This window comes from Oryzias latipes, chromosome 15 (assembly GCF_053564925.1).
Source record: "Oryzias latipes strain Hd-rR chromosome 15, Olatipes_Hd-rR_3.1".
NCBI classification, from domain to species: domain Eukaryota; kingdom Metazoa; phylum Chordata; class Actinopteri; order Beloniformes; family Adrianichthyidae; genus Oryzias; species Oryzias latipes.
Window position 1 is genome coordinate 26,545,970 of NC_136251.1, and position 27,355 is coordinate 26,573,324.

General features: G+C 37.3%; 2 protein-coding genes across 4 annotated transcripts in view; one reads left to right on the plus strand and one right to left on the minus strand.

The window, feature by feature from the left end:
• rab23 (RAB23, member RAS oncogene family) lies at positions 1 to 6,584 on the minus strand. Of its 2 annotated transcripts, none has more exons than XM_004077200.5 (7): positions 6,210 to 6,584; positions 3,402 to 3,629; positions 3,222 to 3,307; positions 2,850 to 3,006; positions 2,673 to 2,755; positions 2,490 to 2,582; positions 1 to 2,390 (listed from the first exon to the last, which is right to left on the minus strand). In XM_004077200.5, exons 2-7 carry the CDS (start codon positions 3,554 to 3,556, stop codon positions 2,257 to 2,259), a joined length of 708 nt encoding a protein of 235 aa, XP_004077248.1. In that variant the 5' UTR covers positions 3,557 to 3,629; positions 6,210 to 6,584; the 3' UTR covers positions 1 to 2,256. The 2 variants fall into 2 exon arrangements, with proteins under 2 accessions (XP_004077248.1, XP_078788489.1); XM_078932363.1 differs by lacking the exon at positions 6,210 to 6,584 and adding an exon at positions 6,035 to 6,085.
• Positions 6,579 to 27,355, plus strand: part of prim2 (DNA primase subunit 2) — a 22,475-nt gene continuing 1,698 nt past the window's right edge. Inside the window, exons 1-13 of one of the 2 annotated variants that reach the window (XM_078932361.1) lie at positions 6,579 to 6,702; positions 7,871 to 8,020; positions 8,128 to 8,240; positions 8,832 to 8,926; positions 9,020 to 9,140; positions 10,435 to 10,530; positions 10,778 to 10,915; positions 13,939 to 14,006; positions 15,609 to 15,681; positions 15,904 to 16,089; positions 23,787 to 23,913; positions 24,056 to 24,138; positions 26,270 to 26,338. In XM_078932361.1, coding sequence (XP_078788487.1) covers positions 7,876 to 8,020; positions 8,128 to 8,240; positions 8,832 to 8,926; positions 9,020 to 9,140; positions 10,435 to 10,530; positions 10,778 to 10,915; positions 13,939 to 14,006; positions 15,609 to 15,681; positions 15,904 to 16,089; positions 23,787 to 23,913; positions 24,056 to 24,138; positions 26,270 to 26,338 — 1,314 coding nt within the window. In that variant the 5' untranslated portion in view covers positions 6,579 to 6,702; positions 7,871 to 7,875. Of the gene's footprint in view, positions 6,703 to 7,412; positions 7,548 to 7,870; positions 8,021 to 8,127; positions 8,241 to 8,831; positions 8,927 to 9,019; positions 9,141 to 10,434; positions 10,531 to 10,777; positions 10,916 to 13,938; positions 14,007 to 15,608; positions 15,682 to 15,903; positions 16,090 to 23,786; positions 23,914 to 24,055; positions 24,139 to 26,269; positions 26,339 to 27,355 lie in introns of those variants that run through there. The other variant, XM_011484555.3, reaches the window with a different exon arrangement.

Consider the following 27,355-nt stretch of genomic DNA (forward strand, 5'->3'; position numbering starts at 1 on the left):
AAGAATTCAAGAGTTTTTTATTTGTCTGATTGCCATCAAATAGTCTCTCACATCCCACCAGCAGGCGCCCACTTTGTGTGACAGACCTCAGGCTGATGCAGAATTCGGAAAAGAAAATTCAAGATGTGTCGAGTATATTATTAAAGTGAAAACATGCCGCTGTCTGTGTCAGTTTGAAACGCGTGGAATTCATCTAAGCCGTTAAGTATACAATTAAAAAGAAAAAAAAGCACAAAAAAGATTAAAACACCTGAGTAGAAGCACATAGGAATGGCTAAATTCATTTGCAGGTTTTTTTTTTTTTTTTAGGTTAAAATGTAATAATATTGATAAAGTGCGATAAATCCATTCAGTCAAAAATGTTAAAGTAAACACTGAGATTTAAATACAGATGGACTTTCTGGGTGTTTGAGGCATAAAATGTGAACGAATGAAGAAAACAAGGCAATGGTGAAACATTCTCTGAAGAGAAAAGAAGGCTTGCATGCAGTGCAGGAGTATCTTGGTTGTATTTACCTCAGAAAAAATACCGCCAACACAGAACCGGATTTAATGGGAAACAGTTCCAATAACTGTGGAACAGGTTCTAAGCACCTTTTCCTTCCTTCAAAAAAAGAAAAAAAGAAAAGAAACGGCTTATCTGCATATGAACTATGACATTCATGTTTCTTAACTATTTAAACAGTTATCATCATGAATGAAGAAATCGTTAGTGTCCCACATAATCACATATGTCGTTGTGTTTGGTTAGTTAGATGTGAATTACTCCAGTTGGAAGAAAAAAAGGACATTTGAGGCAAAAAAAGGCATAACAGCTACAGTTTGCAGCTGAGACTATGACTACATTTGATCAATCTTTTTCTTCCAACATCCACTCTAGTAATATTCAGTCCTGATGGTCTCTTTTTTTTAATACCTTTCGTTTACATTCTGCTTTGATTTTTATGCCACAAGCACTGACGTTTGCACTTTCAGATTTCTGTTTTTACCCTTTCTTTACCATCAAAAGGTAATAGTGACACCTTTCATTTAAAAAAAAACATCACTCAGAAACACACCCATGAGTTTACACTGTTACCAATAGTTCAATGGAAGAAATTACAAGGAAATACATGTAAACAACTGCGATAAATGTGGATTTATGATGGGAGCATTGTTTAAATGAAGATATCTCACAAAGTAAAAAGAGAAAATGAGTCAAACTGTTTTTGTTTAGGCAAGTAATGATACTTGGTAACACATTCTGTACATTTCATTACATCCAATTCACCGCAGTCTTTATGCACAATCACAGCCAAGGAAAACGACATTTGGCACCAATTCTCCATCAATGCTGTTGGGCTCCATACAAAAATACTCATAGGGACAGATTTGTCTCAAACTCTTTAGGGTTGGACCATATTCTAATAGGCAATACAAAAATATGGTACAAAACGGTCTGCAACTCTTAACAATCCATGCAAACATATTGCACAAACACAGCAATGAGTGACGGTCAAAAACTACAGATGGGAGCTAATACTTCCACGAGTGCAAATCTTACTTTTTTTTCTTTTTAAACAGATTTCAGTCCGTTTATGGAAGCAGAAATGTTTGTGGCTGCGTTTCTTTATTTTTAAAGACCCACTTCAAATTAAACTGTGTATTTAGGTGTTTTTAACATGTTCTTGTGGCATTTGTCAGATGATGGAGGACATATACAAAGAAAATGAATTATTTCTTCATTCAAATCCTTATGAATCAGGAGCAGACGAAAAAATACTGTTTGAAAAAGATCATGTTTGTGACGAAGAAAACACGCTGGGGGGGCCAAAAGCTCCCTGCTCCAAGATCTCAGCAACAGCGAAGGGAAGGGGAGGCGGGGTTGTTCCACTCTAGCAGTCCCACCCACAACTCAGAAGCAAATTTCTAATGAACTCCTGCCGATGTCCTAGAAACCGACAAAGGTTTTTTGATTTGGGATAAAAACGGCAAAATCCTAACTAAAATCCACTGGGAATGCTTTTTAATAATGATGATGATGATCGGAGTGGGTCTTTAAAAACTAACTGCGGATGCAGCCACAAAGGTTTCATTGATGAAAACTTCAGTGAGGGAGAGCAATTTAGAACACAGATTACTGGGCCTTGCAGAAAAGCAGTTACATACATTTGTTCCAGTTTGTGTGGACTTTGGTACCACCATCATCATAGCAATGGCTGATCAAGTTAAAATCCCCCCCCCAAAAAAAAAAAGGTCAGTCATTCATGGATTTCTCTAAAGAAGGCTGCAGCTTCCAAAGGGATTTTTACCCTTCTTGGTCCTTTGCTTATTGGGCCGCAAAGAGATGACCTCTCTGCCGTTGCTGGAGTTCTGATTGCAGACGTTACTACTGGATGTGTTAAAAACACCTTTGAAAGTAAAGTAAAACAGAAAACAGCAGAAGTGGTCACTGTAGCTATGCTGTCAAAGGAAAAGAATGAAATGCTGCTCTGATAAAGCCCTCTCACCTATTTTATTGCTGGTAGTGTGGATCACCTCCGTCTCCTCTGCGGTTTGCTGTTTCAGTCTCTGAAGATACTTGTCAGCTAAGTATCTAAAAACTGAAAAGCACGAAGAACAAAAAAAAAAAAAAAGAGTCAGGAATGACCGATGCTTGAATTAGAGTATTTTTTCCTGGTTTTTCCACCCACCCTCAGTCACGTTTAAGTCCTCTTTCACTGAAGTACGGTAAAACCTCAGCTTAAGTCTTTTAGCCAAAGCCTCTGCTTCCTCGCTAAAAGCAAAAAACAAAACAAAACAACAACGATTAACTGTCAGGTTAAAAAGCTATCAGATGTTTTACTCTCATTCATAATAAACGGCTTTACTTTTTTATCACAGTCTCTTCCAGGAGGTCGATTTTGTTTTGGACCAGAACTGTGGGAACATCTCCGACCTCTGCTTCCACTTTCTCCTTCCAGGTCTGGATGGACTGAAACGATTCCCTGTCAGTTGTTGAAAAGACCAGCACACATGCTTGGGCACCTGAGAGGCACAAAGCAAACTCATGACGTGATGTCAATCCTCTGAGACCTCCAAGTTGAACTACATTGCAAAGTGGCTTTCACCCATTTACTTAAAAAAAAAAAAAAGCAGCTGTTCAGTTTGGTCCAAAGAGATGTAGACACAAGTACCTTTTTTATTGGAGATCAGTGATCAAAAACAGAAATATTTCAGTTATTTCCTTGGTGGGATCTTACCTCGATAGTATGCCTTAGTGATGGCGTCGAACTCCTCCTGTCCAGCTGTGTCCCACAGCAACAGTCGGACATCTTCTCCGTTTACGCTACAAGAACAACGCAAGAGGGCCCACAGCTGACCTTTCTACAATCCTGCAGAGATCTGAACATTTTTCCAAAACCGGAACACACTTCACTTACGCAATCTGCCTCTCCAGGAAGTCCACTCCAATGGTCTTCTTGTAGTCCTTGGTGAAAATGCCCTTGCAGTAACGCTGGATCATGCTGGACTTGCCAACGGCTCCGTTGCCGACCACCACCACTTTGATGGCCACTTCCATGTCTTCTTCCAACATTGTGGCGATGTCGGGTCGATTTCCTGGCTTAGGCTTTGTGGTTTCAGAGACAGAACTTCAACATATGTGGCAACTGAAAAAGATTTAGGACAACTGTTTAGATTTTAGGAGGAATGTTGGTGCATTTGGTACTATGTCTATATATACTTAGGTAGAGATTGTTTTGTAGATATTTATACACCATGTACATTTACACAGTAAAAAACATTAAAACTAGGTTCCATTGTCGTTGCTTGCTATAATGATTTTTTGGTACGTGTGTGTTTTTTTTTTTTTTTTACTTATGCTGGTTTTAGGAAATCTAAAACAAGAGCTGATTATGTTATTGGTGTTACAGTCTAAATTGCAGAAAAGATCAGACTTTAACATTTTAAAATTTGAAATCTTTTTCCTGTTTGGCACATACTTTTAAAATATTTAAAAGTTATTTTTTTAAACATTTTCTTGTGCAAAAACAAACACTGGGAGGATAGGTTTGTTATAGAATAACATCAATATTTGAAATAAAGCCATATCAAAGCTCACGCTGAAACAAAAAAACAAAACAAAAAAATTATACTATTAGACACATCAAGAACCAAAACTACATTACAAAAAGAGACTAAAAACTGAACATTAAAACTCTGATTCTTTTGCAAAACCCAAAAAGAAAATGTCCCTGTGGTTCACTAAAGGGAAAGACAGTGATTTACTTCCCAGAATTCCTAACTAAACGCTCTGAAAACTAATGACACCCCGTCAGAGTAGAACAATGATTTCTGCATGAATAAAACATCTATGTAAATATTTGTCCTTTCAAAGTAAAAGAAGAGCAGAAGGCTTAACCAGTTTCTGTTTAGAGGGCTAAAACATACATTTTAAACACTTTATGCACAGAAAATAATAGTTGTAAAAATAATATGGAATCAGAGTGAAGCGCCTGTGCAGCGTTTCTTCTTCCACTAGTTCTGAAGAGAGCAAACTCTACATGGCAATGGGTTTATGTGTGTAGTCAGTGCAATTTTAAAAAATAAATAAAAAAACATATTGTGGCAAAGCTGTGGACACTGACAAGCTGCTGCGTGGTTGTGCTGTCTACCAGCCTGCATTACACTGACTCACATGTGTTATTCATCATCTTCTATAAATAAGCATTAGTCATTACACAATTAAATTAGAGTATAAAAGCAACAATAAAAAAAAAACTTCTTTAATGCATGAATGTAGACTATCATTCATAAGTATGTTTTTTTTAAAATAATAAACTTACACTGTAAAGCTGCGTTTTACTGAGAAAGCAAACTAATTCCATTTGGATTTGAATAAATTTCAACTTCTTTTACAAATTTGCATTCCAAAATCTGTTTTGTTTGGTTATGACAAAATGTTTTTACATAGTTGGTGTTTTAACTGAAGAAAGTGGAAAAATTATGGGGGGAAAAAACATCGTCTTATATTAAAAACAAAATAAACTGTTGCTTTCGCCCCAATTCTGCATTTGACAAAAAAATGTGTTTCAATTCTTTATTTTTTTAAACCCCAGTCCTAACATTTAGATGATCATTTTCGTTTCTCCCGTTCATTTTAGGCCTTTTCCTTCATTTTGAATTTGCATACCAGCTTTTATATGTGTAGACTAGGACTGCACAAGAAATCCCAAATTTATTGTTATCGCAAAATCAAGCTGTGCAATATGCATATCGCAAAAGTCAGCGAAAATTGCGATAAATGGTTACCTTAAATGTGCTAAACCAATCTTATGGCAGCTTGAAGTATTTAAAGAATCAAATAAATCCTTTTTTGCATTTGATCAACCGGATGGACCCAGTTTATGTTAGATGCTCGCCTTCTATGTAGACGAGGGTCATTTGGAAAATAATTGAAGGTATGTTGACTCTGATTTAAACGAAACTGTAGCGGTGAAATAGAAATGATGTTATTAGTGGTGTTGCTATTTTTTTCATGTATCGCAATTATATCATCGTTGCAATATTGATTATTGATATCGCATATCGCAAGTTTTCCTCATATCTTGCAGCCCTAGTGTAGACTGATCTGTATTGAGCATTTGTTTGATTTTAGACCTATCAATTACACTAAGGTCTAGTTCTGTTATTTACTTTTTTTCTTTAATATCTGAGGGAATTTTCTTTGAAACTGCAATATTATATCTGATTTTCAGTGTTCATGTCACTTCATCCACTTCCAGAATACTTCAGGCCTGAAGAAAGTGCACTTAGTTGAAGAGAACCACAGCTATTTAGGTCATTCTGGTGGTCAAATGTTTACAGTGTCAAGACATTTCTTATGGAGGACCAAGCATCTAAAAAATGTCCATCCTCCTAAAGATTTACAACTCCTTCATGATCCAGGCCTCAGATATAGTTGAGTATTTTCGGACAGAAAACAGTTCTGGGCCACTGGGCTAAGTCGATGTTAGCCAAAGCCATGTCAGCATTAATGGTTCAGTCGTTAAGTGTAAGGGAACCCGTCTCCTACATTTCTTTTCCCAGATTGTTCCTCTCTGCCTGGTCTTGGTCGAACCTGTTGAACAGCTGGCAGGAGGATCTGTAAAGTAGCGAACAGCTGTTGCTGCTGTCCGACCAGACCAGGCTTCCTTCCAGCAACACTGGACAAACTACGAGCTACCTCAAAGAAAACAGTACATTCTTACCTGTAAAACCACCTTACAACATTTGACCTCATTCCCAAAAGTCAAATATCTGCATCATTCGTCCGGGTTAAGAAGAGACGCCAGTCACTCTGCTGCTAATTGCCTAGCTAAGGTTAGCTAAATTTCCAAAGGGAAATCCCTCCTTCCTGGTCGTGAAAACTGCACAGATCAAGTTCTATAAGTTCAGATCTTACTAATAAAAGGCACGCAGGGTTTGAAGTTACAACAAATGTAACTTTTTATACATGCATATAAATAGATTGACTGCACTGCAAGCTAATGTTCCAGCTATCTGTGTTGAGAATGGGAAGAGGATCTGGCAACTGCTGGCTCGCTCGCTAATTTTTGTTGCTAAGCAGCAGATTCCAAAGAGTGGAAGTGCAGGACAAGAGAACTAACTCAGACCGTGTTCTTTGCAGAGGGCGGAGAGCTCGACGCTTGGGTTGAGTTGAGTTTGTAGCCCCCGATTCATCAGTTAAAGGAAAGATTAAGGGTAACTAAGAATATTAAAATTACCCCAATACATTTCCTGTGTATAAACTGCTCGAATTCATTAATATTATTAACACACAGCGAAGCTACGAAACGGAAGCAAAGTTATGTCGTACGGGTGCCTGGGATCATCTCAAAGTCACGACTTTCACTTAAAACTTCCATCAAACAAAAACTAATACCTAATCTCAGTATTGTTTTGAACATATTGATTTTAGTTATTCAGTCATTTATTTAAACTATTATCAATTGTGTTGGTGAATACGTAAACTAAACTACATATTTGAATACTCCCTTTTGTACTTTAAGAATTGGACTCATCCACGGGTGACGATTTTATTTTATTATGACAACGTGTCGGTCCACATTTAGTTTTAAAGGATACAGATATCAGGAGAATGCAGATGGAAATCAGCCTGTTGTTTTTTTAATGTTCAATAAATTTGCAATGTTCTTTTCCTCACAGAAAAATGTTCAAATATTTGCAAAAATCAATTTAAAAATACGGAATTTGAGGAAAAAAAAACTATTACACTGAAAAAAACAATAAACAGCAACCTTTCCTTTTTAATTTTACATTTTTAACGTTTGTTTATCTCATGCATAGACTGAAAAAAAGAAGAGAAAAAAAATGACTACAGTCACAGTTAGTCTATGGTTTATCCACACTTTTCCAAGCGGGCGAACAAGTGCAAGTAAACAAGCGTCCCTTGTGTTACGTCATCACGTCACGTTTTTCTCGCCGTAATTTTTTTTACCGCGATTGTTGAACGTCCCACTTTGTTTGGCGGGATTCACCTAGAAGGAAGGAGAATATTTCGCAGTTTATTTTCTGCAAATTAACGAGTGAGTAAAATCGGTGAAGTATCAACTTACGAGCAAATAAACACATTGAGCTGTGTTCAAAGTTTTACTGCCACATGTTGTTAAGCGAGCTTATTTTTTTTGGTAGCTTATTCTTGCAAGTTAGGCCTTGTCTTTGTTGTCGTTATACCATACGTTATTTGCATTAGTTTTGATGAACAGTAGTTTTATTTAACAAGAATTAACTCGAAACAGTTTATTGTATTATATTTATTTTTAGTTTTAATGCCTGCCTTCGTGTATTCTTGTGTGTTGCACTAACCCAACTGTCCAGCTGACAGCTTTGGTTTCTTTTTACCCATCAGGCATCATGCAGTTTCAAAGGAGACACAGGAAGCTGGGCACCAACCCTCAGTCAGAGCTGTACCTGCAGCCTCTGCAGTTTTATGGGGAGCCTCCTCTGGAGAACATCTCTCTCGCAGAATTTGAGACATTTGCTGTGGAAAGATTAAAATGTAAGGCCAAGAAGATGTCGCACTAAACTCATGACTCTGAAGCTGCATGTTCTATTTAGAAATGTTATTTAAGATTGTCACAGATATTTGTAATCTGTTTACTGCAGTGCTAAAGACAGTTGAGAATTTGGGGGTCAGCTATGTGAAACATAGTAGTCAGTACAAACTGAAGATGGATAATGAGCTGAGGCTGCTGCACTTTCCTTACAGACCAGACACTGTAAGTATGAGTTTTAAATGGCATCAAATTGTTCAAGTCTTAACAGTTTATTACATGCCAATCAAATTTATTGAAACAGTTTTTGTAAGTTTCTTCAGCCACAACCTTTTTTTGTAGCTCTTGTAGGTTTCATGTCAATAGCTGCCTTGACAATAAATGTGACATTACATTTTTCATTTGTAAATTATTTCTTTTTCAACGAAATGTAGACTTTTTTTTTTACATATTTATATAAACTATAAGGTGTGAATGTCTGAATTCCATCACTGCTCCCTGCCAAATATTACGTCACCAATTTCCTGAAGTAAAAAGTTAATAAGTATGAATATTTCATGAAATGATTTATGAATCCACTGTGATCTGATGATTAAAAAATACATCAATTTAAATAAATGTCACAGGAAAAACCATTCAAATGCAATGCGTTGTGATGAACGCACTAAGCAGTAAAGGAAGTCTGTTTCAATTTAAATGTCAGTGGAGTTCATAAAGTTTATGCTATTGAAGGAAAAGTTGAGTCTATGTTATCCTGATTTCTGGGTATTCAACAGCTAGTTTTATTCACTGAGTGTCTTTAAATCACTTTCTAAGAATGACAAGAAACCTCTGACTGGACCGAGCGAATTTGAGAAACGACGGAAGGACCACATCTCCCACTTTATTCTCAGACTAGCTTACTGCCAGACGTAAGTTTTACTTTCCATATAAAATGAAAACATTTTACTTTTGTAATGTAGGTTATTATCTAATAAATATTTTTCCCCGGTTGTGTCTTAAAGGGAAGATCTGAGGCGCTGGTTTATACAGCAGGAAGTGGATCTTTTTCGCTACCGCTTTACTGATCTACCGCCACAACAAAAGCTTGAATTTCTTCACAAGAACAATCTAAAATATAACACAGTAAGATATATATATTTTTTTGTAAACCAACTTTATTTGTAATGAAGCAGCCCGCTGAGGTCTAAAAAGGCCAAAGACGGAGTGGTTGATTTTGGTTTAGGTGATTTTTGTGAATATGCTTTTATTGGTTATTAGAAACAGGAGGAAGAATATGGCAGAATTAAAATAAATGTACAATAAAGTCGTATTAAAAAAAAAAAAGACGTGGATGAACGCAGCATTGAGTTTTCTGAGTGTGTGTTTGCTGAAAGAGGCTGAGCATCACACGCTGTTCCTAAAAAAAAATCAAATCTGTTTTGATCTGTGCCATTATCTTAAATTTTTGCCTTAAGATAAAATTTGGAAAAGTCTTTTCTGAGATGGGTCAGAAGTACAACATGGACTCAAAAACCCAGTCTGGACATTTTTATGTTGGTTAGAAGGTGTTTTCTTTGCATGGTTTTGATTCTTCAGTTTGAAAACCTGTTGGATCAAGAGTTTGGAAAATATTTAGACCAAATATAAGTTTAATATCTTAAAGCTGAGGCTGTTCAGCTTAAAGACCCACTCCAATGAGAATCGTGTTTTTAGCATGTTCTTGTAGCATTTCTCTCATAGTGGAGGATGTGTTTAACCCTTGTGCTATCTTAGATGACCCCACCCTTACATTGACATGTTCTCCCTACCTTGACAAAGGTGGATAAAGGTGGAAAGATTTCATGTAATCCATGGACACCAATGAGGATCACAAATCATTGAAGAAAAAAGGTTCAGCGCACTGTCTAGTGGGTCTAAATGACCCCACTCCCAATGTTAAAGTGCCTAGGATAGCACAAGGGATAAACTCATTTAATCTTCTGAGTATTTCTGTATTCCAACGGCGTTGGATCTGGCGCAGATGAAAACCGGATGTTTGAAAAAGCTCGGACTTATGCCTCTGATATTGCTCACCAGGTTTTTTCGCTGCTTATGTTAGCTTGGGCTTCCCTACTGGGATGCTATTGCAATATTTAAAAATATAGTTGGAGTGGTACTTTATTTTGGAGTGTTCTTCTATTGTTTTGTCACTAGATGGAGCTATTTGATAACAGCAAAAGGACCAACAATAATGACGCCACTCTTTTTGGAAGTGCAACGATTCCCTGATTTACAGCTGCTGTGAAATAACTCAAAATATGTAAATTGATGATATCATAATTTTATTGTGTGTAGCAGGGTGTTTGCACATCACTGCATAAATTGACGACAACAGCAAGGCAAAAGATTTACATGAAGCATAAAGGTTCATCTGTATTGTTGGAAAACTTTTTTGCAGTTAAGCGACAAAGAGAAGAATGAGCTGAGTGACAAACTCCTGATGTCGAGTTACTCCGTCAGTGGAGTCACCGTGGAGAAGCTCGAGTTCTACAAGGTCAGTTATGAAGGAAATGACTACATTAAAAGATCATTTTTTGTTTGGAATCTTTTTTTTTTTTTTTACAATAGTCAAAAATAAACAAAAGAAGTCTTACAGTTTAAGGTGGAAAATGTCGCCATTTGTTTTGTTTGAGATAAATTGGAGGAAATGATGGAGATGAATAATTACTGCATCAAAGGTTAAAGAATACTCTACTAATCCTGATGCTTATTTGGATTTTTAAATGTCTATTTTTCTTTAGGTTCCTTTTCAAGATGCCCTTGATTTAGTGCGATCTCGAAAAGTGTATCTAAAAGCTGGATTTGCATTCGTCCCTCAACAAGACATCGTTACCATCGTCCTCAACGATTTCCGCACGCGCCTCTCCAAAGCTCTGGCGGTAAGTGATCAAAACTGCTCTTTAGTTTACAAACAATTATGAAAGTTTTTGAATAAATCTGGAACAAATGAGACAAAAGCAAATATGTGTTTGTAGTTAGATTTTCCATCCTGTCGCACATCTTTAAAAGACTGGAAACTCGCCAACAAATTAGTGCCAGAATAATTACTCCAAGTGCTTTTTAGATTTTGTTTAGCTTTAACACAACTTCACATTATATTTGTGTCTAGTGTGTTTGTTTTTTCTGCTTACGGAGAGGCTGTTTCCAAAAAGACAGGGTTTTGAATTGCTGCTGTTGTCTTTAGTGCCCTGAGGGGACCTGGAAAGCTCAGGGTTCGAATGAAAGCAAAAAGTGCCCAAATGACATAAAATGTCTGAAGGCGATATCGGGGACAACTGCTGTTGTTACTCCCCCCTCCAGGCCTGGTTGCTTTAAAGCTGTGGCATGTTTGTCTGGGATGACATCATGTCTGAATGTTTGTGCATTGTGCTAAAAGCCCCCAGAGGATATGAAATCACGTGCTTCTGTACGAGTGAGGAGTCCAGACGGCAGCTTATCTGCAGAATCGTTTGGTCCAATTGAGCAGACGTCTCCTGGTTCTGATTTTTAAAGCATATAAATGGAAAACATAGAAAAACTGAGTTGTTTCCTGATGATTGATTGAAAGGTGCAGGATTAGCCAGGAGATTGGAGGAGAACAGGGAAACCTTATTATCAACCTGTGATTTGTCCATCTGATTTCATTGCCAGCCGCCCGCCATCTTTGTCTTCTGCTGCTGCTTTCCCAGCCTCTGGGTTTGTATGGGTCGTGAACATTTTTGGAAATTGAAAATGCAAATTTTAGGTCCTTGAAAAGTTTGTGAAAAAATAATATCTTCTGTAAAGTTTTGAAAAAGTCATAAAATCTTAATATTTTGGATGCAAAAAAGCGTAAAAAAAAGGTTTAACTTGAGATTTGAATTTAAGTTGTGGCAGAAGTTCAATCTTACGCTATCGGTGACGGGAATTGAAAGCAGGTCGAGTTGTCATCAGTTCAGCGCGTGACGCTTTCAACTTGCTATCAGACATGGATTGTGAAATGTCACGGAATGCTGGGAAATGTAGCTTTAACAACAAGTGGCTTTTCAAGGAGAAGTAGCGACTGTGGCTAAGGAAAGACCCTGACCAGAGAGACGTGCAAAATGCAGACTTTGCTCCAAGTCCTTCGACATTAGCAGCATGAGAGAACCGGGCTGGTGAGCCACATGAAAGGGAAGAAACCGCTACGAACGCTGCAGAAGCCAGTCGGTCAGAGAATCTTCAGCTGTAGTTTGTACATAGAAACTACGAGCTCTTTCATACGTCATATTCTTTATACGTGTCCTTCATGACAAAAATGCTACAAGTTCATGTTAAAAACACCAAATACACAATTTTCAATGGAGAGTTTCTGCTCTTACTGTTAAAGATCTATTGGATGATCTGTTGGTTTGTGGAAGTGTATTAATTATAAGAAAAAAAAAAAGCTTGAATGTGTCAAACATGTACTTACTTCAAATTTACTTAAAGTTTTCTGTGTGTGCTGTGTACCGTTATATATCCTGATTGGCTGTACACCATTGTCGATCTTTGTTCTGTCTCCTGTACAGAATGCGTTCATTTTGCCAAATATACATAAATCTTTTGAACGCCAGCAGATCTTTGTTTTTATTCCATAATTCTAGGCTTATATTTCAACAAAGGTTTGAACTTAGAGAGTCTAAACAAGAGAGAAAAGTGTAACAATGTTAATATCTCTCTGAAAAGAGGAAAAAAAAGCATAAAACGTGTTGTTAGGGGTTTTACTGCCTTAAAACATTGATATAAATTGTAAAAAGTAAAGTTGACCACTTCACAGATTTCCCATATTTCAAGTTATTGTTAGAATGCAACTCCCGCGATAAACCACAGTAACCAAAAATAAAAGCATTTTGGATTTTTAACGCCACTAATTTGTACCTGCTGCATCTCAGTTGGGTCCTGTGGGTTTCTGGAAACGGTCCCTCGTGTCTGAGTGAAGCTGGGGGTCAGCAGCCTATTTCAGGGCCACATTAGGACCCACCCGGGGCTTAAAGCGGCACTCTTGCTGTAAGGCTAACCTCCATAGTGCCGTGTAACTTAACATGATAGCAACATGTTGGAAATCCCCCTGTCTGTACTGTTCTGCAGAAAACCTATTAACAGACATATTTACAGCAAAAATTATAAAGTCCCCACTGTATTACAGTCAATTCCACAAAACCATTTATGTTTGTATAATGTTGAGCTCTTCCTGTATGGACTCAGTAATCCGTATATTTTCACGTCATATTCATGACGGGCTGCTTCTGTGTACCCAACATGTTTTTGGTTGTTGGGTTGTAACCAGAGCAATGCTGTGCATCAGTGTTTTCACACTGACTGTTGGTGGTCTATATGGATACTAACGCTGCTTCAGAGAGCCCAGTGCTGTCTGCGGAGAAACACTTCCTCATTGTGGAATTTTAGTGTCTTTTTCTCCTCAAATACAATTACAGAGCCACAACTAAACCAAAGAAATGCACTTTGCTTTACTAACAGACCATTAACTGTTAAAATGCAATTATTCTCTAAAAAATAACTTTTTGCTTGTTGTGGCTTTGCACTGCTGCACCGTACATATTTAAGAGGTTTTGAAGGTTGAGTTAAAACTTGTAATTTTTAGGATTTCAGTTCAAAGTGGACTTTTTTAGACTGACTAGAAGCTGAATCCATGCAGACACAAACTGGATGGCTTCAGTTAAACACATTAAGGTGATGTTGGTGTTAAATTTGCTTGCAGAAGTCGTAACGGTCTGTTTTGAAAGGTCAGGCAGCCAAACGGCAGCGTGAGCACCGGCCGGCTGTTCCGATTGATTTAGCGAAAAGGCCGATCCTTACAATTTTCTGCGAGTACCGTAATCCGTCAGGTTGGACTTGATCAGCGGTGTTAAGCTTTTCTAATCTTTGACCAGCACTATCTACCATTACTCATTTGTTGTCACAGCTGACGGCCCGCTCACTACCAGCAGTGCATTCAGATGAACGCCTCCACCCACTCCTGAACCACCTCAGGTCAGTCGCACCACAAAAGACCTTTCCCTGAATCTATAGCTTCTCTGCAATATATGTATATTTTTGCTGATGCAATACCTTGTCTTTTATTTTTTATACTTAGTTATTCATGGTTGTTTTGTTAGTTTAAAAAACATTTTCTTTTATTAGAAATAATTCCACAAAAGAGTGAGCGCTCGTCTTTAGTGAGAAAATCTTTGATCACGTTTTTTTGATGAAACCTTTACACAGATTTTTATATTGTGCCATTTGAAAAACTAATGCTGGGAAACTCCAGTGTTGACCCCCAGGCGAAAAAAAAAGGTTTGCATCATTTAACTCGAAGCAAAACAGGCACAATAATGCAAAAACAGGGCTGCATGTTAATAGGTTTATCTCCATGGCCTCGTTTCTAAATTATAGAAAGCCAACATTTTAATTAGAAATTAAATTAATTTCAAAGCCATACTGATATGTTGCTGAAGTAATTGAATACTTTTGCAAATATTCTTGAAGCTTCCCTAATAAAAAGCTCCCTCCTAATCCCGAGTCATGCTGAGTATTGATCTGTCTTACCATTTCAGTGGTTGAAAGTAAGCCAAGGAAAATCAGAAGTTCCACCAAGGAGGTCGCAGCTCTCTTCCTATGAGACCTTTACTATTCAACTGTTTAATTAGATTCTGAATATTTTGTTCACCGGTTTTAGATCCAACAGCTTTTACAAATGTATTTTGCAAAGAGCACTTAGCTTCGTCTCTTGGCTCTTTTCAAGTAGACATCGGGGGGACGGCGCTTTGGGGGATCATGTGTACTGAAATGTGACACACACTTTGGTTTAGATGATTTGGACTTTCCCAAAGCAATTACCAGCTTGGCATTCTGGGTAAATGTGCAAATGAAGACTAGTCTCAGATGTTTGTGTATTTTAATTGCCATTGGGTGTTGCTGTTGGAGAGCTAAAACGGCCAAACGGATATGATTTTTTATTTTGTTTGTTCTACTCATATTACCTAAAATGAACTGGCCTCTGGAGGCCCAACTTAAAAAATCTGCTAAACACCTTTAAACATCAAATGTCTTCATTAATAAACTTTACTTTTTCATTTAATCTCATTCAAACTTTAAGTTCCCCTAAAGGAAAAAAGAAACTGGATGAAAACAGTTGTTTTTGCTCGCAGCAGTACTTAAATGCATAAAATAATGTATTCCAGCCTTAATCGATGAGCTCAGAATAATTCATTGTGTTTATATTGCTAAAAATAAAGGTCAAAACATGAATATATGAGCAGTGGAGTTATTGATCTTTTGTTTTCTTTGATTTATATTTCAGGGCGAAACATTTTCTATTACAACCATTATCCAGATTTTTAAAACAGTGTTTTACAAGCAGATGGTACATTTTCATTTTCCTTATATTAGGAGGGAAAAGGTCTGAATGTATTTGTTTAAAAAATAAAAGATTTATACTTAGATTTGTTATTATTACATCAAAGTGTAACACGTTAAGACCCATGACTTACATGTGAGGACTTTAGGAGGAAACTCGGATGTTTTTATATTGGCAATAAGCACAAATGTGTTCTTGATGGTATTGTTGTTTTTTTTTTTAATGTCTACTCCTAGCCACGCATATCTTGGACAAGACTACAGCATCCAGAAGAATGTTGGGAAAATCTCCTTGGAGCAAATTGATTCTGTAAGTTGTTTGTGATTTATCTGTTAATATCATTCAATTCTGCTTTGGTGTTGGATGTGAAAACTAAGCGGAGACATTCACTGAGGATTAGGTCATGTGTCTCTGCTTTGGTGACATTTCATGTCTTTGGTTTTTCAAGCTGGGTAAATTATTTCCATGCACAAATAAAGATCTGTATATATTAGAACATGCTGATCGCCTACAGGGCTTTTCTGCATTTAGCTTTCAGGAAAGTCCTTCCCGCTCTGCATGAGGCAGCTCCACCAGGCGCTCAGAGAGAACCACCATCTCCGACATGGAGGACGCATGCAGTACGGGCTCTTCCTCAAAGGAATCGGCATCTCTCTGGAACAGGCGCTGCAGTTCTGGAGGTCAGAGTTCATACGGGGCAAAGTGGATGCGGACAAGGTAATTTTAACAACCCATAGACACGTTAAACATGTGACTGTAGATCATTGGAAAACTAAATTCAATGATTTTTTTCTTCTTCCTAAAAGATTACGTAAACATCTGCAGAGAAAAAGCTTATTTATGTGTTAAAGATTACAATTAAATCAAGTAATCACAATAGATTGTCCTGTAATTAAACACAGAGAAAGAATAGAATCAAATGACATTTAGATTTACCGGGAAATCAGAGCATCAACATAATTGAATGGACGAGTGGGCAGGAAAGTAAATCAGCATAAATGCAGAAGGTGATTGAATTGGAGGAGTGCAGAGGAGAAACAAGGTGCTGCTTCTGATGTCAAAGTAGAGTGTTGGATGGAGTCTGTGCCCAGGGTTGGAGGGGGTTTGGAAGAAAGAGCAGATGGCACCCAGTCACCTTCTCAACAGAGGTGATGGTGCAGCACAGCCAGCTTTTGTCCAACAACACACCGGAACGTCACGGAGGAGAGGATGGACAATGCTGTTAACTTCAGGGGTTTCTGAGAGGAGAGCTGGAAGTCCTGCCCTTGCTTTTTAGTGATGAGATGAGAGGGTCGCAAAAAGACCTTAATCCAGTTTAAATGCGCTTTGGTCAGCCTGCGTTTATGAGGACAGAGGTGTGTTCTTACACGGAGATTTCTGGAAGCCCCTGCAATGATTTCCGTTACAGACTCGTGTCAGTTTTTTGCCCTCCAAAGACCATAAATGCAATACTTCAGATCAATTGGTAAGAACTTGTTCAAAGTCTTGGCAGCTTTACATCCAGAATCATTTTTTTTATATTAAATTCTAGGTTTTTTTCTTCTTTAAACCCAATTTAGAATTGCTTTATCTCCCAGTGGTCTGAGATTCTGGATCTCCTGAGTGCTTTTCAGATCCTTTCGTTGGTGTTTTATTGATGAGGGGCTTCTCTCAACAAAGCATTGCACATGTTTGAAAAAGGGTCACTGGTTTTACATGAATCTATAATGAGGCCATCAGAGACCACAGATCTGAGTGAAAGTGGGAGGCGGTAAACAAAACATGCTCACAATAAGGAAAAAAAGAAAAGGCTTTTTTAGTCGAGTCCTGCTTTACACTAAAGAACGTGTATTTAATTTAACCTCCATGTATTTCAGTGAAACAGCTTCATTTCATCAAGTATAGAATACATGTTTTTCTCTGTGAATCATCTTGTTGGAGCTGCTAACTTAGTTTAAGTTAATGTACATGGATAAAACATCTGAGCTTCTAAATTTTAATGTATTTTCCGATTGATTGTAAACATAATTACTTCTAAATGATCCAATTGGTTGGAATGTATTCATTTTTTCAAAAAGAAGGATATCAAACACTAAAGACCTTCTTGATTATATTTAAAGTGTCTCAAGTTAAAGCACAGTGTAGTTGCCATTTAATTAGATTATATCTGACAACATAAATCTCAGTTTAGTGATATTTACCTTTAACATTTAGTAAAAATTAGATATTAAAGAGGTTTCATGAAAGGGAAAACACTTTTCACTTTAATAAAGACATTTGACAGTTATGTCTGCAGTTCTCTTGGTAGGATTTTACATCCAAAGAAAGATTCTGCAGAGACTTCTGTTTCAAAAAGTTTTTTAACACCTTTCCAATTTTCCAAGTTCTGCTAAAGTGAAGGAGGAGAAACTAGGATATTGGAGTATCCCATGACTTACCGTCTCTAAATGATTTTTTTTTTAACCGTGCTCTGAATAGCCCATAAACTCAGTTAAAGCTAACCGTTGTGACTTCTTAAATGAATAAAACATCGTGCCCATTATATGATCAGTCCACCGATTTAATTAAATTCAATCCAGAGTAGATCAACTTTGCTCTATACCACTTCTGTGATATTAGTTTAGTAGTTGTGTGATCATCCATCATTGTCAGCGGTTTGGGAGTCGTGCTGCAGCTCTAGTTATTGACTTTAACTTGGTTGGGATTTAGATAAAGTGACTGAGGACAATAGTCTGCGTTTACAGCACAGATCTGCTGCAGCTGGGATAGAAAATGTCCTCCTAGTATTTTCAAAATATTACTTTTTAAAAAAAAAAATTACTTTTGAATTTGGGTCATTCTTAAAAAAGAGAAACAGCTGAAATAGCATTTTGAGTCTCCAAGTTGTTCAGTTTGGTTGTTTTTGTGGGTTTTTTGCTCGCATACAGTAAAGAAAAGATTATACTTGTTTAACTTTTGTTTAAGTCCCAGTCCGATCATCTTTTGATCTATTTTCAAAGCGTTCTCAGTGGTCTTTTAATTATGATAATGCTTTTTATAGCCAAAATGAAAAAAAAAAATCTTTCCATTTTCTAGGACATAGTTTCTGGAGAGCAGCAGTACCGGTAGTTCATTAGAAATTTTTTTTTCAAAGTTCTGGGTGGGACCGTTGGCCAGCGGAAGCCCGCCCCCACTTTCCGTCACCCATCTGTTTACTTGTTGTCCCGCTAGCTCACAGCTCCACACATCCCAACACTGACATTATTTTGTCTGCTCCTGATTCGCAAGATTTGAATAAGAAAATACTCAGGAATACAATTTTGAGCTTAACTTGTTTTAAATATATGCGGTGTCCTGTCAGAGAAACACCTTATGTACCCAGGTAGCTACTGAACAGAATTAAAAACAGTGCAGAAGTGCGCGATACGAGTTCCCATGTTTTTTTGTGTTCCCTAAATGCTAAATTTTGGTATGACACACCTCGCATGTGGCACGACCTTCGACACTGAAAAAGCCAAAATGCTTCCAAACGTTAGCTTTAAGCGACGCCAGGCGCGGTCGGATCGCTCCGTCTGCAGGGTCAGCCATGTTTGTGTGCTCCAGCTGAAAAACCTGCTGTTCCTTTAGGTTCTGCTTAATTCTTTTGTGTTAAATCCCATCCATTTTTTGATTCTCAAGTTAAAAATTGAAGAAACCAATCATCAATTGATGGATTGATATCCACCCACCTTAACCTAAATCTGCATCAAATATGTTTACATCTGTTTTTTCCCCCCAGTGACTGGAGTTTCACAAAAAAATCTTATATTATATATTGGAAATGTTTGTTCTTTAAGAGACATTGTTAACCAAATTTCAAAACCTCAAACCTTTGGAAAAGAATGAAACTTTTCTACCCATTTATTTATTTTTTGTTCTTTTTACAAAATGTTTTCTTTCTTTCTAAGAAATCTAAAATAGTTGTGATGCTGTTTTTGCTCTCACATATCCCAGGCTCTTTTGATGCAGCACATTCAAAGCTGTACGTCTTGCTTTTGTATATAATTATAATTTTCATTTTTCACTAGGGAATCCCTTTGTAACCCCATTCTTTTAAAACTTTCATTCAGTTCACGTTGCAGCACCTTGTTTCCTTTTCTACTTTGTAATTGTGGTCCTTGTGATTACTTTAAATAGGTCAGCATGGGGCCAATCTGCCCTAAATCTATCATTCATTAGGGGCTTTTACATCAACAGGAGGCTTTTTTTGTCAATAAAACTCTTTGAGCACATACTGTAAATCTACCTTTAGAGAAAAGAAAATTAAGTAAAGAAAATAGTAAAGTGTGCTTTGAATCAAACAGAAAAAAACCTTGTAACCGTCGTTGCCGTGTTGTAACTCCCAGAGCCGGTGTGATGCTACGTCTTCCAGCAGCACAGTGCTGACCAGCTCACAGTGATGCATGTGTTGTGTCAGCGACTGCACTCTGGCTTTGCCGCGCTCATTAGTATGCAGCAAGCAAGAAGTAAGAAGATGGAAGGCAGCGATGCCGAAAGGGAGGCCCGGAGGAAGAGGCAATGTAATCTTAGACTAGAGGGCCAGAGAAAATTGATGGAATCAACTTGATCTATTCATTCTTTCTGCCACAGAAGTTAGCCTGTTCATTTGGAGGATTGTGTGTTTGCAGCTCATTGTGGTGTGCTGTTGCCTCGGGGTACGACTTCTGTTCAGCTGCTTGTTTTACAGATGTCAGATTTAAGTCAATTAATTTCCACTAAATGACAGTTTTTCACATCAGAGCTCTGGAGCATAGAGTCTAAAATGGCTGAACACTGATATTGCTGTTCCTACTGTGACATTCACCTTGTTTTCATTCATTGACAGCATTATTCCTTACTTCTTGAGATTTGAGGTTGAATATTTTGATGGATGGGGTTTTATTCTTTCTATTTCTTTGCAAAACAATTTCTCCTCTTTCTGATTTCATCTTTTTGTGCTGCTGTCATTTTATCTGTACGATGAGATCAAAATGTTTTTTTTTGTATTACCTGAGATGTTCTATTCACCCAATGTCACTATATTTAACCGTGGCACACTTTTGCAGGTCAAAAAGTTAAACTTTATTTCAACTTTGTCTTTGAATAACTTTAGTTATCATTTTTATGTCTACATAATGCATATTAAACAGCCTTGAGTGCCATTGAATTTCATGTTTTGCCTTTAATAGTGTGAGAGGATGTAAATCAAGAAATATCTTCTTAAATCCTTTTGAAGATCTTCAGAATTAATATTTGATTTATAAGAGTTAAGAAAGACCTGATGGGGTTTTAAACTGCCACTGCAGCTTGTCATGTTAGCAGGTTCAAGGGTTTTATTGCAACATTAATATGAAATGGTGTCTGTGATTGTGCTCTGCCTTTGTGAGAGCGCTCTGGCTGAATTTTACTGAGAGTTTTAAGAGGCAGAGTTACTAAAATACATTTTAATGGTTTAAGATGATTACTACGTAATTAAAATAAAAGTTTGCCCTTTATAAAACCGTTGCCATCATAAAAATGTGATGTTTTTTAGTTTTATATTGAGGAGTGATCTGCTATTTGTTTTAAGTTCAGGGTGTCACTTTTTTGTTGTTGTTGAAATTTCTAATTAATAAACCGGTTTATTTTTAATCATTTATAAAGCTAACTAAGCAGGAAATAAAATCCACTAATACTTTTTTTCTGAGTAAAGAGTTTTTGCACTGATTTCGATAAGCAGACAAAAACATCACTACAGGAAAACGTCATCATGGTGTGAAATATTTTTAATAAACAGTTCATGTTGGAAAAGTCCCAACACCAGTAAAAATACAAGACTTCTTATGAATTGAATTGACTTTTGAAAAATTCTACCAAAATTTATAATAATCAGGGAAAATGTCCCCAAACCATGATACTACCACCATCACATTTGAAAAATGGAACGTGTGGGAATTTTAAATGGAGAAGTTCGTCTTTTTGTTTGGGTAAGCAAACTGTTTTGGGGTTTCCTTGAGCAAGCTACAAAATTAACACACTTTCTATGAGGTAAGGTGACTGTTGATAAGAAACAGATGCATAAATACAAATCTAAAAAAAAATAAAAAATCTGGATACGCCATTTAGTTTTACGTTTGATATGTCTATTTTAAATACGATTTGGTCCGAGTACGACTCTTACTCATCTTTAAATACAAAATGTTCCCCAAAGATACATCACAGCCCAGGGTTACAGGCATATACACCGGGTCCCGAAACATCAATTCAACTGAGTGAGCGTGTGCTTTCAGCCTCATGTATTAAACTAAAACTAAAATTTTTAGAATGTTATTGATCAATTGGAAGGGAAATTATTTTAAGCAAAGCCCTGTTATGTAGTAATAATAATAATAAAAGCGGATAACAGTGATGTCGGGCGGCCTTTTTTGTTGCCAGAACAGCTGATCGAATAAACAATGCTCTGGATCCAGAAGTGCTGGGGGAAAAAGTAGACCTCCCTCTTATTAGGTGTAAAATAAATAAATAAAAGTCCATGCTCGTCTAAAGAGACAAGGGAATCATGAAACAAAATAATAAAAACCAGAGCAGGAGGCGGAGGGATCCCCACTTACCTGCTGCCACTGCGCTCCCGTCTGCCCGCCGGTCAATGGCGGCAGGCGGTGGCAGCCCCGTGACCCCGAAAGGGATATAGCGGCTTAAGAAAACAGATGGGGGGGGGGGGGATAAAAAACAAACAAACAAGAAAGCATAAGTAGGGTAACTGGTGGCCGACTCGATCGATGGTTAAAAAAGAGAAAATTAAAAAAAAGAAAGTTAGTTGGATATTCTGATCCTACTGATGTTATTTTTTGTATTTTTTATTTAATTTGATCTTTTTTACCGCAGCAACAGTCGGCTGCTGGTTATTCTAGTTTAGCTCCGATTTAACTCAACTGCTTTTGTTTAGTTATCCGTCCTGGGAGAGGATCCCTCCTTCATGTAGACATCCCTGAGGCTTTTTTAAGGAGTTTTTCCTTACTGAGAAGGAGGATCTAAGTTTAGTCTGTTTAGTTTAGCCATTACCTATTGAATTTTATAACTTCATATTCATTATGATTTCATGTTTACTATACATTTACTGGTATGAAGCCTATTGAGCGACTATTGTTTTAATATTGGGCTACATAAATAAATTCATTTTCATCGGGTACCAGATGCGTCCAAAGTTTAGTGAGTTTTTGAGTACTGTATGTGGCGGAGGTCAAGCTTTTGCTCAAAGGCACAGTAAAAAAGAATTACAAAAAAGAATATGGTCCTTGCAGACCATATGCTGCGGGCCATAATAAATTAAAAATAAATAGGAATTTAACTGGTCAGAACTCTTCAGAAACGCCTTTGTTTGCTTTTTAAGCTCATGAGCATCAGTCGATCTGATCTGAACTACCGTATCTTCCGGAGTATAAGTCGCTGCGAAGTATAAGTCGCACCAGCCCAAAAATGCATTATAAAGTAGAAAAAAAACACAGAAGTCGCACTGGACTAAAAGTCGCATTTTGACGGGAAATTTATTTGACAAAATCTGAGACCAAGAACTAATAACTTGCACTACCTCATATGACACAATCATAGCAGACTGTCCTTTCATGAAGCATCATTGGCCAACTAATACTCTGTTTTCATCCTGTGTTTGTAGAAACAGTTGTCATTTTTATTGCATTTCTGAATCTATGAAATCATTGGAAAATAGAATATTATGTTTTTAGCCTTCAAGATCTTACTGTAAAAAAAGGTTTGCTGATTCTCTGAGTCACTTAACATCCTCTTAACACTTAACATACCTCATACATCAAATTGACCCAGGAACATCATCTCTGTTCCTCACAAATGAACATAACAGGAGGGTTAACAATGTATTTATTTCAATTTAGTTCTAATTCGCTGCGGAGTATAAGTCGCAACCCTTGCCAAACTATGAAAAAAAGGGCGACTTATAGTCCGGAAAATACAGTATTTCCTTACTTCTTTTTAGGACACCTTCCATTTAATTTAGTAACATACCTAAAACCAAATAAAAACTAAGGCAAAGTATCATTATCTAATATCGTGAAATTGGTTCTAAATTTTCTGATGTTTCTGATTATATTTGACAAAAGTTGAGAAACTTTTTTTTTTAGCACCCTTTGCAACTATTCCCATATTAAACTGCTTTCATTGTGGAAGCTGTTTGCAGTGGGTTAAAAAGGGGTGTAGGACAATAGACTGAAGCACAGACTGATGACCTAATTAAGGTAATTTCACAGACTCACGTGTTGCCGCACCTGTACAGCAGGTCCTCTTTAATAGCTCTATATTTCATGGAGCAGGACACCCTGTCAAAGCAGACCTGATGTACGGCGATGTCCGTTTTCACCCCAACCTTGCCCCTCTGCTGCTCTCATCCTCACGTCTGGCGTCTCTTCTGCTCATTTTTGTCTTCGCAGTTTGATAAAGCATATGCTTATGGCATCCGTCACATGTACGGCAAAGAAGGCAAGCGAGCGGACTACACGCCGTACAGTTGCATGAAGGTGATTTTATCAAACCCACCCAGTCAAGGGGACCATCATGGTGAGTATTTAGCTTCTCTGCCAACTATTAAAACATTCTAAAAACAAAAATTGTTACCGTTTTCTGTGTTCTTGCATTTTTTTTTCGTGCCTTTGGTCTTGTATGTTATCGGATAGTTAAATTAGTTCTTTTATTTTGGTAGGATGTCCGTTCCGCCACAGCGACCCAGAGCTGCTAAAGCAGAAGCTTCAGTTTTACAAGGTGTCTCCCAGCAGTATAACACAGGTGGGGCCATCATCTCTATGCTAATGCTGTCTGTTTGTTCCACTTCCCCTGTGGCCACCACAGCCATCCTGCTCTCTGCTCAGAACATCTTGGTTGTTACGTTTTATCTCCAACACCATCAAAGTCGCCCAAAACAAAATGGGATTTTTCTCAATAAATCTGTTTTGATCAAATATTTGTTTAGCCACAGTTCTGATCAAGCTCTGCTTTAATGTTAATGGTTTTAACTAAAATTGCTGCCAAAGTTGCGCCATGTAATTTTAGGAAATATTAACGTAAAAAACAGGTCCAAACCACTCTGAGAGCTCTCCCTTCACTGAGGATGCAGGAGAACGAACACCAGGCTGAAAACCAAACCACATGGAGTCCAAAACAAGCAGATTTCCATTTACTGGACAAAAGGAAAATATTATTTTATTGGGCAGATTATAATTATGTATTATTTTTCCTTCTGCACTGGCTTCGTTATGGAATAAAAACGTGCTGGTTGTATCTAAGCAACAGCTGATGTGATGATGCTGAACTTTCTTGGTTTAAACTGAGACTGTAGTTCACTAAGCATTGATTACCTTTTGATGTAAACAATCCCTCTTAACATCGTGTCATTCGGTTTGCATTAGTCCTCTAAACTCCTCATAGGATGATATCACAGTGCTCTTTTTAAATGACCCATAATTCTGCATTCTGATCCTCGTCAGGCCTTCCTAGTTTGTGCGTTTTATTTGCTGGTGCCTTCACGTTCCCCATGCAAATGAAGGAAGACTATTTGATTTAATAGCCATAAAAATCAACATCATCTTGATGCTGGAAGAGATGATTTTACTTCTAAGGATTTTCCCCTCTCTTCCCTAATGAATAATATTTCCCACATAGACCAAAGGACGTTGTCAAAACGACTTAATTCTGGTGCTTTGGTGATGTAGCTTTCAAATGTCTCACCTGCATTGACTGCTGGAAGGCTGCACAAAATCCAAAATCCCCCAAAACAGGTGGATCCCTGCTGCCACGTTCCAATGATATTTGTCCTTCTTTTATGAGGGAAAAATGTAAATTGAATTGACAGAACAGCTGGTGTTTGTGTCTCATACTGCTCTAAAACTAAAATAAAACAGCAATATCTGCCTGAGACTGCTTAACTCATTACTTATCTAACAGCAGCCTTGCAGCAGAGAGTGCTGGAGGCCGTCGTACAGTGATGCAGGGAATTATTGAAGAACCAAAGGTAGACTAAAAGAGCTCCTGATCCAGCAAGAGCTGCAGACTTTGCTTTTTCTGATGATTCAGCTTCAGAAAAGGAGCCAAGTAAACCACAGGTGTGGAATTACTGTGTAAATGCTGCTGAAGGAGGCCAGGACTGTGCAAAAGACCAAAAGTCCAGTCAGTTTACCTTTGAGAAAGTCACAAGGCAAGGCACATTTCTTGTACAAAGTCATTATGTGCTTTACATAAAACATTAATAGAAACAATTAAAAGTAATAAAAGTATGATTAATAAAACAAAATTGAAAGAAAGTTCTAACAAACTTTCTGCTGGAGTTGACTCAGACTACAAATACATCAACACATGATGCATTTTAGATTTGTTATATTTGAAATGATTTCCTTTAGGGTATTTTTTCAGCTCTCATTATGACTCATCGCTGCCAAAACCCCAAACTGGAATGGAGTGGAGCAGGGAACATGTGGCCCACCCAGAGTGTTTTCTGCGTCTCAAATATGCTCTTTTTTAAGCAGCCTTTTCTTGTCTGCCCCTGATTCACAACGATTTAAATAAAGTAATACTCAGAAATGAAATTTTAAGCTTCATTTTCTTTATATACGTCCTCCATCAGAAAAATGTTGCAAGAAAACCTTAAAAACACCAAAAACATGATTATCGGAGTGGGTCTCTAAACTGAACAAAAGTGGGCTTTTTATTACTCCAAAAAATAAAATTTGACATTAAAAACAAACTTTTTGATTCCTTCTTTCAGAAACACAAGAACTGGATATTACATCTTGTACGTGAACTTCAGCGTCATTAGCTTTGAGCCCAGCTCTGTCTCTGTTTTTAGGCTCGTTGGACATTGAGTGCAGACTTCAGGGTCCTCTGAACACACTATTTAAGGAGCATTATTTTACCTTTGTTGCAGATAATGGAGCTGGTCAAAGGAATGCATTTTCAGCTGGCATGCCAGAAATACTTCGAGGTGACACATAATGTAAGTATGGCCCATTTTTATCGTTGTTACCGTGGCTACCTGTGCTGCAGGGTTCAGTTAACATCTAATGCGTGGCGACACCCAGAATTACTGAATTCATCATTAGCTGACTGTTATAGCTGCTTAATGTTTATAGATTCATAATGACTCTCCGGTGTATTTTATGTCGTGAGGAAATCTATAAGCAAGAAGTGAACCTCGGTGTATCCTGTGGCTGCAATTCCATTTGTGCCTGAAAATGTTTTTCAGATGATTGTTTTTACACCTTTTTGCATATTTTGTCGTGTCTGCCCGAACTGATGCGAGTGCCTAAAACTACATTAAAAAATACACTTTGATTTTAGATTATTAGAGAAATATTTGATCTTGAAATTGAATAAAACCTCTAAATACATGCTATTTTTTAAAATACTGCAGGTCCTCGTTTATTGAGGGAGTTATGTTCTAAAAATAACCTCCATCATTAGCTTTATTTTTTACAAATATTGTTAAAGGTTTAATACTGTGAGACTCCTCTCTGAGACTTCTCTCAGACAAATATTAATATTTCCTCTCTTATTCAAATGTTTAAAGTTCAAACCTTCGTTAAAAAAAAGTCCAGTATTATAGAATGAAAGCAAAGATTTGCTAACAATTGAATGTTTATTTAAATATTGCAAACTGAACGCGTTCTGTACACGAGACACCACACGTATGGGACTGATTGACAATGGTCTACAGCCAATCAGGATGCAGGACAGAATCCGCTGTTAAAAAAACAATTACAAGTGCACCAAAACTCTGCTAAAGGTGAATTGTGATATAGCGAGGGACCACTGTTAGAAATATGTTGACAGACCACAGAAAACTAAAAGGAAAGAACTTGCTCTATGATAAAGAAGCAAATCTAACTTAGTGTTTTTGGATCTGGTCAAAACAAAGAACAAAACCTTAGAAGAGTACCAGAACTCTGGATATTTCTGTAATCCTGCATTTGGTTATTTTTCTTGCCTCTAATGGCAATAACTGTTGAAGGGA

Coding starts and splice junctions, on each gene's coding strand:
- rab23 (XM_004077200.5), bottom strand. CDS start 3,556: ATGTTGGAAGAAGACATGGAAGTGGCCATCAAAGTGGTGGTGGTCGGC. Junction 2,756..2,849: donor GAAGAGACTGTGATAAAAAA/GTAAAGCCGTTT, acceptor TTTTGCTTTTAG/CGAGGAAGCAGAGGCTTTGG. Junction 2,583..2,672: donor GGACTTAAACGTGACTGAGG/GTGGGTGGAAAA, acceptor CGTGCTTTTCAG/TTTTTAGATACTTAGCTGAC.